This window comes from Denticeps clupeoides, chromosome 19 (genome assembly GCF_900700375.1).
Source record: "Denticeps clupeoides chromosome 19, fDenClu1.1, whole genome shotgun sequence".
In the NCBI taxonomy this organism is placed as follows: domain Eukaryota; kingdom Metazoa; phylum Chordata; class Actinopteri; order Clupeiformes; family Denticipitidae; genus Denticeps; species Denticeps clupeoides.
This window is the reverse complement of record NC_041725.1, coordinates 17,962,241-17,976,925: the sequence shown is the minus strand read 5'-3', so window position 1 is coordinate 17,976,925 and position 14,685 is coordinate 17,962,241. Positions and strand designations below refer to the sequence as shown.

The window sequence follows — 14,685 nt, the reverse complement described above, 5'->3', positions numbered from 1 at the left end:
CAAAGATTATACTGACTCCAGAGTGGCTTCTTTAATGGCCTACTGTGAGCTGAAGAGCAGTGTCTGGATTTGCAGCACATTGACCACACCCGACCAGCCCTCCTCGTCCCGTCCCACAACACTTGATGTTAATTTTATTCTACTCTTCAGGCATACTACCGTTCAAACGTTGATCCTAACATCATTGAATGACTCTGGAATGATGACGTGTTCACTTATCACTGATTATTGGAAAATTGTTAAATGTGGGTTCAGTTGTTATTTCTTTATTAGTGACTTTCTTTAGTAATAATTTAGTTTCTTTGTAGTAATAAAATAAATGTATATATTAATAAATGAGCCGGAACTTCTGAATGGCAGTGTAGGAGATATCTGTCTTCTGTTCAGAGAGTGAGCCATAGGGGTGAAGGGGCGACAAGATCTGTGATATTTAACATCTTATGACCCAGTCCAATGCTAATAAGCCAGTCAGCTTTTTTTCTTCACTGGGTGAAAGATTGCTGTTCTGTAGACCCCTTCCATGGAATGGTCGGTCCAATGAGGTGGGGAAATGGTGCATCAGCACATGCACGGAGAGCACTCATCATTGAGAAACTTCTGCTCAAAAGAACCGCGGATTCTGAATGTAACACTACTTACTGCCGCGGGCCACTTATCTGTGCTTAAGATGCCATCAGATGTGAAATTTCACCTCATTTTAGGAGGTAAAGATCTGCTCATTCATACGAGGTCCGAATGTTGATCATAAAAGTCAGAAAACCTGTGAGCTGAAGCCTGTGCACATTAGACCAGGAGAGTAGGGGGCTGTTGGGATGGAAGAATCTTCCATGTCATTTAAAGATGACAACTGGGCGGAGCTTTGTCAAGGAAACACAAAAATAAAAGAACAAAAGCATTTTTTTGTCATTTCTTTATTCTGAAACAAACTGTTGACTTGCTGGACGAGCCACAGCTCAAGAAAGAGGTCCGCTTCGCTTGGTTTTGAAGGATTTATTGTTATATTGGAGCCCAGCATTATGTAAAGGTGCTACAGCTTTGTCAACAAGGCCAGAGACACACAATAAAGGCAGTTTGCTGTTTTTGAACCCGTAAAAAAACGTCACGTCCAATGTTTTAACCTTAAACGTTAAACCTGGAAGCAAATCTGGGAACTCGATAATCGCGGTATCCAAATTTATTTGACTGTTTTACTTTTCAGTGAATGTATTCTTTCATTGGAGCAATGCGTGTTTCTCTGTTATAACATTATTCATCTACTACCTATAAAAAATTCTAGGCAACGGATAAAAAAAGGAATCTCGGTAAAAAAAAAAAAACAGATAAGTGAAAAGAAAACGAACATAAAGCCATCCCGAAGAGCTGCTCCAGCACAGTTTGCATTGAAACATGCAAGGGGGTGGGGTTTCACGCCTCGGTCCCATCAGAGAACAGCCAATCAGCGGCCTCCACCAATCACAGGCTCGCATTTCCCATGAAGCTTAGAGGGCCCTTTGGAAGCTCTGATTAATTTCTAAACGGACTTAATATCTTCAAAAAAAAAAAACATCACAGGCAGTTAATTGTGTGGTTTGCAGAAATCCAGTCTTATCGCTCTTTGAGGAATTAAAGAGGAATGTTTCGTTAGGAATGTTCTTCTTCTTCTCTTTGATTAACTTCATGGCAGTTTTAGGGGGTTTTATTTTGGGTACTAAAAAAGGGAACATTTATATTGAAAAGCTGGAACCTTCAGAGCTTCCAAAGGCGACTTCACCGCTGCGTCTCAGCCATCGTTTTCGCCGCTGACTCCACGGTGCACTTCCAGAACAGATAACCAGCTTCACCCCAGCACCCAGGACTCAGTTAACTATACAAGGGCTTTACAAAAAAGCTAACTGTAACAGCCATACAATGGCCAAAAATAAACCATATCTCTACCATTTTTGAACATTTGAAATCATTATTTTGATTCATTTTCCGTGGTGTTTCGTGTAGGTCGTTGTTGAAAGTTATACTTTGATAAGTCTCGTATTCGTAAGCGGTGTGGTTAGTTTTCGGGACGGCAGAGTCGTGGTAGTGCTGAAAAAGCAGGGCGAGGGGGGCATCGTGTGGGCCTTTGCGGGGACTAGCCACTGTCCGAGGAGGTGTGTGGCGCAGTGGAGGGCGACCGGCGCCGCCGCGTGGGCGTCCACGAGCGCTCGGAGCCCAGGGAGGCGGGCCGGGCGCGGTGCGCCAAGCTGTGCAGGAAGTCGCGCTGCTGCTGCAGGATGGTCTGGGACAGCAGGCCCGGCAGCGTCTGCAGGCGCCCGGCGATGGCGTCCAGCTTCTCCTCCATGGAGCCCATACGCTTGTCCAGCTCCTCGCTGCGCTCCTGCAGCTCTGATACCAGGTCATACATCACGTTCTGAGTCTGGGGGGAGGAGGCCACAGTGTCAGAAGACACGTAAAGGGATAGTAGGATGGGTGGCACATCTATGCTAAAATGTATTTTATAGGAAATTATATTCATCAATCAAAACAAAATACACTTGGTTAGAGTTGAAGAGTTTAGGGAACAAATTGCATTAATATTAGCCTGAATTATTATTTTGCATCACATTTCCATGTTCTGATTCCAGGTCATACATCACGTTCATCACGAGTCTGGGGGGAGGAGGCCAGAACGTCAGAAGACACGTAAAGGGATATCCATGCTAAATGTATTTTATATTAATCACATAAGCTAGAGTTGAAGAGTTTAGAAAAAAAATTGCATTAATATTTACTTTACTTTACTCTACTTTACTTGGCAGACGCTTTTATCCAAAACGACTTATAAGAGGACGACACCAGCAATTCTCATGCGGTTTCTATAGATTTTGAGTAACAAAACTAAGAGCCCTGATAAGGCCCAACCTGTCAGGAATAGAACCTGCAGGGGAATTGTTACGTGCTAGACGAATTTTTGACTTTCATATTTTTTTATTTTGTGTGTGTGTGTGTGCATGTGCAAGTGTTAGTGTTAGACTCCTCTGAAACACTTTTTAAACAAGTGGGTTATTAGCCTGAATTATTATTTTGCATCACATTTCCATGCCATGCATGAGTTAGTCATAATCGGTCTCATGGCTTGAAATCCCCAGTGCAACCCCCCCCCCCCGAAGCAGACAAGATAATTTACCGTACGATTCTCACCTTGGCTAAGTCAACCAGCGTGTTGGCCTGGTCGTTAAGCTTCCTCTGCTCCATCTTCACACTTCTTAATCTGCGAAGGAGAGGTGGAGTGGGGGAGGAGAGGGTGTCAGGGCGGAAGATGCGCCGCGGTGCCTGCGCACGCTCAGTGGCCTGCCTGGCGAACATGCATTCCTCCGCCGTCTGGACGAAATGACCGCAAACTTCAACATGCAAACGCCTTTGTCCATCGAGGTGAGCAAAGGGCATGAATGAATGCACTGAGTGAGACCCACCAGGTCTCAGGGCTGTGACACCGAGCGAGAAGAATAAAACAAGTCTGGTTGGAGTGCGGCATGGAGAAGTGAACGAGTGAGTGATAAGCGTCGCCAGAACAAAAACTGGATTTCTCTTCCATACATTCTGTAGCCGTTCCCACGGAGAAGGTTTTTTAGGTAGATAAAATCAACCTGGCATTCAGCCTCAGACAATGTTACAATGGCGGAACGCACCACTCGGCGTGATTATGAAGGAGAACCGCGGCCTTAATGCGAGTGTGCGCGGAACAAATTGGGAGAACGAACATCCCAGCGAAAGGTTGCGGAACCGAACGCCTCATTATATTTTAAATGCCACGCTTATATACAATGGAGACGGGAAAGGCCGGACTTTTACCAACAGATGAAACGATTATGGAGGGGGAGGTGAAGGAAATGGGTGGGGGTCTCCGCCCCGATGATGGATGACGTTTCCACCACATCAGTGGTGACATTTAACACCGGCTTCACGTGCTGAGCCTCCCCGGGCGGAAGTGGCCAGCGGAAGACCTGCGGCCACAAAAGCCGGAAAGGAAAAAGCTGCGTTGAGACCAGGGAAGGGTGGTGTGGAGAGTGGGTGTAGGTCAGGTTTAACATCTGAGAGGTTGTCTTGTAGCAAACGGTACAGACTCCATTAACGGAACAAAAAAAAAAAAAAAAAAAGCTTAGCAGACAGGAATTTTGACATGTCTAACAAACATGATATTTAACAAAAACCTTCTTAAAAGCTTTAAAACTGCTTTTTTTCATAAATATTTTAGGCACAGCAAACAAAAGTGAAAAATAAGATTGTGCCAGTCAGCACAAAAGCCCCCTTCTGATTTTAGGGTGCAAAACAATGTCTTCAGTAAAATGGCAGGGCGGTAACTCTAGAAAGCAAACGTGGACAACACCAAACGTGACTGTGAGCATGAATCAAATGAATTATGCTTCAAACCGCCGACTTTCTTCCCACAACATATTCAGAATTCATGCTGCAAAATATGTGTGCGATTTCCGCATATGACTTACAAGGAACTAAACGTCCCATATTTGAATCATGTTGTGGTGGTAGTAGCCTAGCGGGTAACACACTCGCCTATGAACCAGAAGACCCAGGTCCAAACCCCACTTACTACCATCGTGTCCCTGAGCAAGATACTTAACCTTGAGTGTCTCCAGGGGGGACTGTCCCTGTAACTACTGATTGTAAGTCGCTCTGGATAAGGGATGTCTGACAAATGTAAATGTAAACGTCTTTTTCCATAGTCTTGGACATTGTAGTCTCTAACAAAGAAAATATGACACCTACTGCTGCTGCGACTGGGTTGCATGCTGAGTACTCAGTACAGTTTATTTTCATTGAATCAAGGTTTCTCGGTCACGTTGAGGTCACGTTCTACTGAACGAAGAGCCCACCGGCTTGACGGTGAGAGCTCATACCTGCGGTCAAATCTGTGCACTTGATGACAATAAGTGTAGATATCATGGGACAGTGGATCGTTTCTTCTCCAGCACGTATACTGAAGAGCCAGAGACGCGTAAGAAACGATGCTCACTGGCCTGTGGCGTCATTCCGCAGCAATTAAGCGGCTGCGCGTTTCCTCCACATCTTCGAGATATGCAATTACCACGCCAACCAAATATGGCGCTTCCACGGACGACCCCCCCCCCCCTCCTGACACATGCCGCGACGTGGACGCCATTTCCATACACGCCCCCATGCGTAGGATGTCAATGGAAGCCGAGTGAACGCAACACCACCAATGGCCGTGCTCGTATTCAAACAAACGTGCTGCTTCGTGACAATGAACGCCCAATTTTGAACATGTCCAAAATTGGTCCGCGTCGTTCTTCGGCCAGAGCTCCAACTGATCCAACCTCAGACCAGCAGTTTCCCCATTCAGCACCTGCCTTGTTATCCCGGCCGCAGTGGCAGTTGTGGCGCTACCTGGTGGAATTTATGATCGTATGCATTAGGCCAGGAAGGTTTTATGTGGCGCTATAAAAACCAAGTCCAAATGCATTACGTACAAATTGATGTGCTCAGCAGAACGTATCATCGCCAAAATGAAAGTGGGAAGACGCTCGCAAGCCTCTCCCCACAAGCCAGAACCCGGGAAGAGGAGAGCGGCAATATTAACCGCCGGCGTTGCTGATTGAGCACTCGTACATCGTTAGCCGCCGGCAATGGAGCTAGACGTGATGGCCGTAGCATCGCGATGGAAAAGCTCTCCTGCGAGGCCGGGCAGGGTTGGGAGCTGCGGTGGTCAGAGCGGGCGATTGTGGAGCTCTGCGCATGTTTCGCTTTGATGAATGGGTCGTGGGGTCAAGCTGGAATCCCAGACACACTGGCACCCGGGTTAACTTTATCAAATGCAAGATATCTCCACCTCGGATATGTACAGAAGTGAAACGGTGGGGGGGGAACAAAAAGGTGGTGGGTCGGTTCCGTATCCAGCTTCGAACCTCATGCACGTGTCACTCGTGTTGCTTCATAACCAAGGCTGAAAAACAAAGCGCGATGGAGACAGGGGCTGGCGAGAGAGGGCAGGGAAGACGAGACTTACTTCTGAGCTCTGCACGGGACCAAGCGAGACAAGGACAGAAGACAGAAGACAGTTTTAATGAAACCTTCACCTCATCCTGCACAGGTTACACACTCATTAACCCCTTAACACTCCCATGGGGTGTCCATGTAGTCGACCTAGCGGTCTCACTTGCAAAGTGTGTAAAAAGGTAGGAGCCGAACGCCAATATATGAAATAGCATGGGGGCGTGTCCACTAATATCACAATCACTAGCTCATGCGGTTCATCAGAGCGCCGAAATTAAAGCACCGATGGTCTGCATGGGCGTGGTCATGTGACACACCAGGGGGCATTAGGAGTTTGGAGGACGGAGGGAAATGGAGGGTATTGACAGGAGGCGGTGCCAATTGTGAGTAAAGGCTCCTCCCTTTTTAAACTTTGCTCATGAAACACTTCCCACACACTCTGTCTTATAAAGTGCCGGAAAAACTGTGGCCTTAGAATCGATGACTTTGCATTCATTGAGTTTTCCCAAGTCTGTGTAAAACATGGCCGCAGCATTATGCTACTGAGGCTTTGTAATTGATAATTTGGAGTGTTGAGGGGTTAAAACTCCACAGAGACCTGCGAAAAGAAGGGTCCTGTTTGATTTTGTTAGCGGACCTCTGGCTATTGTTTTATTCGCCCCGGGAGCCAGAGATGCCGCCGGTTTCCTGACTGTATCCTGAAATATTCAGAAATATCACACAGAAACGCGGGGCCGGTAGGTGCCTGGGGAGGGAGGAAAAAAATGTGTGGTGTGAGTTCGGTTTTCGTGTTCTTGGAGAGCTGACAGAACCCCACTATTAATGAGAACCTGAGCTGATAAACTCGGGCCGCCGGACCCTCAGGATCATAATAATGCACCCAGTAAACAGGTTCAATGCAGCGAACAGTCCGTACTTCCTTTTTTATCAGCCCGTCATTCGTGTGCCACATCCGGACGGCCGGCGTACTTACTGGTGGATGGCCTGCAGGAATTTGCGTTGATGTTTGCGAACCCTGGCGTGATCGATCTTCTTCACCAGCTTGGTGTGTTTGTAGATCAGCCACGTCTCCCTGAGTACATTAGCAGCTGTGTTTTTGACCTGCGTGAGCGTGAGACGGATGAACGTGAGACCAAGAGACCGAAACAACTTCACGCCACGATAAAACCATTAAATTAAAATGCATTCAGGCCTGTCACTCGTATAACACAATAACATCGTAACATTACATATATAAGCTGACCATGATCATTTCTGTGTTCATCTTTTATCTTTATTTGATATTTTTTATACAAAATTCTGCATTCGTACATCAGTGCATTCATTTTAAAGGTTCAAAAACTACAAACAACCGGACGGCATTCATCCATTAATTGTTAAGCATGTCATTAAGCAGTGGATGTGAAGCGAATGCTCTGGTGCTCGTGACTCACTCTTTTGCAGAGCTGAGTGTCCATCATGAAGTTGTGGACATGTTTTTCGGCCTTGGTCAGCTCCAGCTTCCTGGCTACGACCGCAACCACCAGGGCGGTGCAGCCGGCTCCCTGTTGGACAGACGACATGGTGCTTTCAGTGAAAGTGCTTCTCCGGAGAGCGGATCTGGGCCCCGAGGCCGTACGGACGTGGTTCATGGGGGTCGTGTTGATTTTAGTGCCTTTTAATGGGCAGCGATGTCGCCGTATTAGCAGAGATCAAACGACTTAATGCCAGGGTGCAAGAACAATTTATGATGGTCACAATCTGCCACCCATTTCTAATTGCTTCACCCTGTGTGCCATCTGGGCGCAGGCCTTCAATTATTTATCCGTTCCATTCTCCCCATTCTGCCCCAACAAAAGGTGGCTGCTGTAAGCTGAGCTAATGGCGCATGGCTACACCCCGAATTTCCTGAGCGTGTGTGAAGGCATGTAAGGACGCACCATGATCCCGGTCAGCAGACACACACCCCTTCCACAGTAGGTGTGAGGCACCATGTCCCCATAGCCGATCGACAGGAAGGTTATGGAAATCAACCACATCGCCCCCAGGAAGTTACTGGTCACCTCCTGTTTGTCGTGATACCTACAGATAGGGGGAGAAACCAGAGGGACAGAGAAAAACTAAATGAACAAACATGACGAAGGTACTTTGGAGAAATAAAAAATGCTGACCAGACCTCTGGCTCTATAATGGCGATGAGAAAGCTGCTAATTATTATGTGCAGCGAGGAGAAATCGTTACAGAACTGGACACACGAGAGAGGGTAATACTCCCATTAGTGGACATTGCATTAGAGCACTTAAAGAGTAGGAAGCTGTGAGAAAAGGAAGAAGAAGAAAATGAAAGGCAGACATGCCTGCCGGCCACTTTATTAGAGACAGCCACACCGGTCTAGGTGTCCTAGAGCACCGCCGGCATCCCATCATGCAAGTGTCACTACCATTTGGTGGGATGGTGGCCCCAGGTTTTTCCAAAGTGGATGGTCATGTGATTACCTCTCAAAATGCAAATATTACATTCCTTTCATGCCTTCTAATGTAAAGGCAACGCATTTGTCGGGAGACAGGCCAGAATCGATAGGCCACACAAGTTCATTAAACTGCATTAAGCATAACATTCAAAGTGAAGTGATTGTCACATGTGATACACAGCAGCACAGCACACAGTGCACACAGTGAAATTTGTCCTCTGCATTTAACCCATCACCCTGAGTGAGCAGTGGGCAGCCATGACCAGCGCCCGGGGAGCAGTGTGTGGGGACGGTGCTTTGCTCAGTGGCACCTCAGTGGCACCTTGGCGGCTCGGGATTCGAACCGGCAACCTTCTGATTACAGGGTCGCTTCCTTAACCGCTAGGCCACCACTGCCCCAGTGCATAAGTGCATAACATTTGCATAAGTGTCTCCTTCGTGGGACACATTGGCTGCCGAACATAATTCAGTGAAGTCTCAGACCTCGATGGTGTGCACCAATTTTCCGTTCTTTATTTCGAAAGCACAGAGGACGTTCTCTACTGAGAAGTGGCGTGAAGCGAAATGAGTTTTTGTTGTCGGTATTGACTCCGTCGAGATCAATTCCTGTTGCGCAATTCATCTTCGCGACCAAACTCTCCCATCGAGCGCTTTGAAGGTGCGTGCACATTAACCCCCGCGGCCCCGGGCGCAGAAGACAGCGCCCCGCGTGAAGATTATTCAACCGCTCGTTGGCGAGAGGAGGTCTCGACATCAGGGATCAGCTGAGATGCCCACTTACACTTCAAGGGCGATCTCGACGAGGAACAAAGCGCAGCATCAATAAAACCTGAACGGCGCAGCACCCATCAATATTCATCTCTGCGTGACATGGCTGATGTGCAGGGAGCTAAATCAAGGTGCCTTCTCATAGCTCCTTTCAAAGAGGACAGGGAGCGTCCGAGAAAGTGACGTGGGCGGATGGGTGGGGAGCCTGTGCATTTTATGAATTTAATCAGCTGTTTTGGATCATTCAAGCTTTTATCTTTTAAGCCAGGAGGCAAAAAAAATTGCTGTTTGTGTTCATGATTAAAGATTCTATGGAGAAAAGAAGATTGTAATAAGATGGCCAACACGCTAAAACCCTGAGGAGAGCGGAGTCGGCCCACGGAGGTCAGCTGACCACTGGCCACTTTCTGCACACGCTCAGGAGCACACCTCATCGTCCCTTCAGCGCGCCAGCGGGAATCGGACGTCTGCATCCTGAGTGGTTTTATATAAATGATGCGGCGCGGACTCACCATCCTTCATTCCCGAGAAGAGAAGCATCAATCATCCCTTTAAAAGCACGTCACCGAGGGAGCGTCAGTGATCCGGCCGCGACGGCAGGTGCTGTAAAGAGCGGTGGAGATCGATACGCGGGGAGCGTCATTCGATGACCACCTTTGCCCTGCACTCGCTCGCTACGCTGCAAAAGGCCACAGGGACCATTAAAGGCCAACCAGCGTGGACTCTTAACCTCGGCCTGCGACCAGACAATTTCCGTACAATATAGCCTTCCCAAACGCCGCAGTCGTTCGTCTACCACCCCAATCGAGACCCTCGCCTCACACCTCACCCCAGACATGAGAAGAGACAGCTCCGGGCCAGCACCGGGTAGACGGCCTGTGGGCTCCTCCAAGCCAATTATTGGGTGGATCGTGGGTTCCAGTCGATCGCTTCTTTTCATCGGCGCCATTCGTTCGGTGCCCGCGCGGTGGAACGTCTCGATTGCAAATGGCTGCAGTAATTACTGCCCCGAAGGAGTGGCACTTTTAAGTTATTAAGTAGCTATTAAGTCGCCCGTTGTTGTCAAGTCATTCGATAGCCTCTCGGGTATCGGCCCAGGAGCAATTCCCAGCTTGGAGATATTCTCCCAATATGCACCCGTGTGTCGAGTTCAGAGCGAAAGTTGAGCCGCTTAGCGAGCGAAGAGGGTGAAAGCGTCCGGGCAGCCGTGTTACAGGCCCGCGTCCAGAGTTTTCTGGGGACGGACGCTGGACGAAAGTCGCGCTTTCTGCAGACTGGACGACGTCAGGACGAACGGGCAGACGTGTAGGATGCGGCGTTTTTCCGTAATAGGGCCATCAATACATAATCCACGGCCGCAGGAAGCTCTCAGTGGACCGTCAGCTGGCATGAAACGAGAGAGCCTGGCAGCACCCGCCGCTTCGAGGGCGTCCTCTCCAGGCAAACACTGCCAATCTGTTCTTGGGTCAAGGTGCGGCGCCGCTTCTCCGCTGGCTTAAAACAAAGGCGAACGGCGTCCGTGAACATCGCATGCATTCATAAGAGCATATGTCCGCTAATTACCGCTAATGGACATTAAGTTTATGCTCCTCAGTTCTACTATAAACTTTGCTCCTAATGGGATCAAAGCGAAAAGTGACCCCATCAGTGGTGAAGGTGGTAGTAGCGGGTAACCCACTCGCCTATGAACCAGAAGACCCAGGTTCAAATCCCACTTACTACCATCGTGTCCCTGAGCAAGACACCTAACCCTGAGTGTCTCCAGGGGGGGACTGTCCCTGTAACTACTGATTGTAAGTTGCTCTGGATAAGGGCGTCTGGTAAATGCTGTAAATGTAATGTAAATGAGGGTCTTGGCGTGGAACGCACCTGCTCTGCCGTACTACAGAACAACTATGAAATTCTACTGCGCATGGCTGTATGTGGTTGTTCAAATCTCAATTTTTGCGATTGACATCTGTTTGACGTGCGCTGGCTTACTGAGAAGAAAAATGAAAGTAAACATCGCGTTTATTTGCAGTTGGTGGGAAGCCGCCCAACAGGGCCCCGCCCACTTCTTCACGGCCCCCGTGCCAATTTACAGTAAGTGCCTCTCCCTTCCAGACGCATGTGCGACGCGGCGCGCTCTGACCCCACAATCTGTTCAGAATCATTTGCGGCGCGGCTGGATTAATCAAATTATGTTAACAAGAGGAGCTGACAGGCCTGTATTGATATACTGTGCGCAAACAGGCAAATTGCTCTGTGCTCCAGTGGCGGCGTGAGTGATGGGGTGAAATCATCTGCAAGCAGCAGGTGCAGGCTGGAACACGCCGTACGGTCTCAGCTGCTGGGAACGTTCAGCCCCACAGTGGCCGAAAGGGTCAACAAATGTTCCTTATATTTAAATGTTGGATTGTATTCAAAAACCACCCCAGTATGATGAAATCGAATCATTAGGAGAGGCTAAGGTCTGAAAGTTAAAAGGATTTGAGAAGCACGAACGGTTGAATGGAGATGGTTGGAGTATAGCTGGGACGTCGTGATAAAAATTCAGTTCGATGATGATCAACTTATATTCACCTGAGGAGGTTGAAGTTTATTGTCATATGTACAAAGTACAGCGTACAGAGCACTATTAAATTCTTACTTGAAAAACCCTCCCACGTAGACAGAACATAGAACATGATACATAGAAGACACAGAAGACAAAGTGCAGCAGCAATAAATAAATCACAGAAGGATAAATCTAAGTTGCATAAAAAAGTGAGTGTGCATAATTTAAGTGATTGTGCATACTATGTGTTAAATAGCCTGATGGCACTGGGGTAGAAACTGTTCCTGAATCGTTTTGTGCGTGTGTGAATTGTCCTGATGGAAGGAAAGTAAAAAGTGACCTGATGGCACGTGGCAGAAATTGCTACCTGGTTTGTGACCGTGCACTCACAGCAGTGCTCATTGACGGGCGTGTCCGCCGTTTTGCACTGGTGGTGTTGATGGTGTGGTGGTGTGGTGATCGGTTATGGCCATTATGCCACAAACGTAACAGAAAATGTTTATATTTTCGGTTCAGGTGAATTTTTTTGGCCATATCGCCCAGCCCTAGGTGGGGGGGGGCACACTAATTTAAGGGACAATCTTTGGAGGGAGGAGCCTGGCGAGTCTCCTCTCCTTGTCCTTCAGGCACGTCTGGTTTCTGGAAACGGACCACTGCTCAGTGGTGGCTGGCAGTAGAAACGGGCCTTCCGACTCATTAAAAACAACAAATCCACACAATCCACCGCGCTTTACCGGTACGGCCCGGCACGGGTTCGAATTCGGAAACTCAAGCCTGCGGGCGGAGCTTGGTGCGTGTGCGTCGGTCAGCATCGGCCTTCTCCATTTCACGGGTTCCTTGGGAGGCTCATTACCTTAAGTGCCATTAAACAGCCCTTCCGCCCCCCCCCCCCTGCCTGCCGACCTCTAATTTAGGTTGGTGGACGGGGGGGGCGCCCAGAACTGTGCTGACGCTGCTGCTCCTCAACACCGGGGCAGGGCCGAAGCGACATGGGCTGGCCGCGGCACGTGTTCGTTTCTAACTGAATTGCTTCCTTCTCCGTATCGAGCTTCCCACCATACAGACGCTAACGTTGTTTTACTGTAAATGAGTTCAGGCGGAAAAAAAAAGGAAAAAGGGATCATTAGTGGGGGGAAATGCAATATCTGACGCGCACCGTAATGTGCTCTCAAGCGCTTTAGAGGGAGTTGCACGTCTCTCTTAGTGGATTGCGGCGATAAGGTCTCGCCCGGCTGCGGTTAGCAGGACGTGGCGGGGCTGATAAGATACGCGAGGCCTGCTGCAGTGCGGAGTAAGAGTTAAAGCACGGATCTCCGATCGGGTCTCGTTTGTCAGCCGATAATGCCGGGTAGGACACTGATCTGGGACCAGCACTCTGCCAGGCCGGCTCGACTTACATGCTCTGTTTGTAAACACAGTGCAAACGGGAACAGGAACTTTTCCGGTAATCCGCTGGTAATCAAACGTCCAAGTCAACTTTCAAGTCACTTCCTTGCATCATTTTTTGACAGGTAACACAACATGACTCACGTCTCCGCCTCCACTGTGCTATATTGTGCGCGCGTACGTCAGGATTGCTCACTATCCCCCCGGATTTATTCCATGTGTCTTCCAAATAAATTCATGTCCAGTTTCCGGCTTTATGGGTGCATTTTCTTTAACACAAATTCAGTCACCTTTGAATTCATTTGGGAGCATGCAAGGGTTTACGTGAACTCAGTATATTACTCCATGGTGTACCCAAACCAGCAACTTGACTGAAACACCAAAAAGCCATTCTCGTTGGTTCGACCATTACACGCGGTCCCGTTTTTCTAAATTGTGAGGACAGTATTGTTTGTCCAACCAAACCTCCTGGGACCTCCTGGAATTATTTTACACTAGACCGCTTATAAAGTTAGTTTGTTGTCAGCCTTGAATGCACAAAAAGACTGCAGGATTAATATTCAATAAAAACATGTACATTTACGGCATTTATCCAGAGCGACTTACAACCAGTAGTTACAGGGACAGTCCCGCCCCTGGAGACACTCGGGGTTAAGTGTCCTGCTCAGGGACACGATGGTAGTAAGCGGGGTTTGAACCTGGGTCTTTTGGTCCATAGGCGCATGTCTCACCCACTAGGCTACTACCACGTTCAGTGGATCCATGTACAACGAAACTAAATTAAAATTAAAGCCAGACTGGTTCGATTCTGATGAAAGGGCAGAACCCCGCCAAACGTCTCGTTTTAGGAGGTGGCATCTGTGCATAACACTGTTTTCACGAGAGGACCCTCTGGACAAAGTGTTGGTTTAAGTAAAAGGCGACGCTCTCTGCTGGGCAAACAACCCAATCCCTAAAGAAACAATTAGCGTACACACCGATGAATAATGCAGACGCTGCTTAAATTACGAGAGCGCGCGGGCCCTACAGGTCCGGAGAAAGCGCCCGTTGCCGCGGAGCTCCTCAGAGTGCCATTAGTGAGTGCCGGCGCTTGTCTCACATGCGTGAGGTCGCCGGGTCACCACTGAGTGGGAGGGAGTTGTGTAATCGCCGTAGGAGGGTAGATGGGATGGCCGCAGCCAGGGCCGGCCTGTGGCACAGCCAATGTAGGCAAGCGCCGAGGGCGCCATCCAGGAGGTGCCACAAGGGGTGGAGCGTTCCAGTATTCTCTAGTTGGTATGAGTGTGTCTTAATGTGAAAAGAACTAGCCCATATTGATTTACCTGCTTATCAAAGCCTATTAAGTAGTACAAGTAATAATACGAATGATGTGTAACTTTCCTATGAGTCTTCCCCTCCTCCGTTGAACCTGCTACATGGGGGGCGGGGCTACATGACGTTGTCCTATTTACCCTTGTTCAGTGTACAGAAATTTTAACAGTTTTATTTTTATAGTCTGTTCAGTATTTAAGTTTTAATAAATTATTGTGTACTTGAATGTATATATATCTTTCGTTTTTTCTTTCTT

The 14,685-nt window shown here is 48.3% G+C and overlaps 1 protein-coding gene across 5 annotated transcripts in view; it reads right to left on the bottom strand.

Moving 5' to 3' along the window:
• Nucleotides 1–969: 969 nt before the first annotated feature.
• Nucleotides 970–14,685, bottom strand: part of kcnn1b (potassium intermediate/small conductance calcium-activated channel, subfamily N, member 1b) — a 33,262-nt gene continuing 19,546 nt past the window's right edge. For 4 of the 5 annotated variants that reach the window (XM_028962566.1, XM_028962569.1, XM_028962568.1 and 1 more), the window contains 5 exons: nucleotides 7,899–8,040; nucleotides 7,413–7,523; nucleotides 6,953–7,080; nucleotides 3,151–3,220; nucleotides 970–2,386 (listed from right to left, as the gene is read on the bottom strand). In XM_028962566.1, the coding sequence (XP_028818399.1) occupies nucleotides 2,102–2,386; nucleotides 3,151–3,220; nucleotides 6,953–7,080; nucleotides 7,413–7,523; nucleotides 7,899–8,040 (736 nt within the window). In that variant the 3' untranslated portion in view covers nucleotides 970–2,101. Of the gene's footprint in view, nucleotides 2,387–3,150; nucleotides 6,002–6,952; nucleotides 7,081–7,412; nucleotides 7,524–7,898; nucleotides 8,041–14,685 lie in introns of all 5 variants that reach the window. The other variant, XR_003743224.1, reaches the window with a different exon arrangement.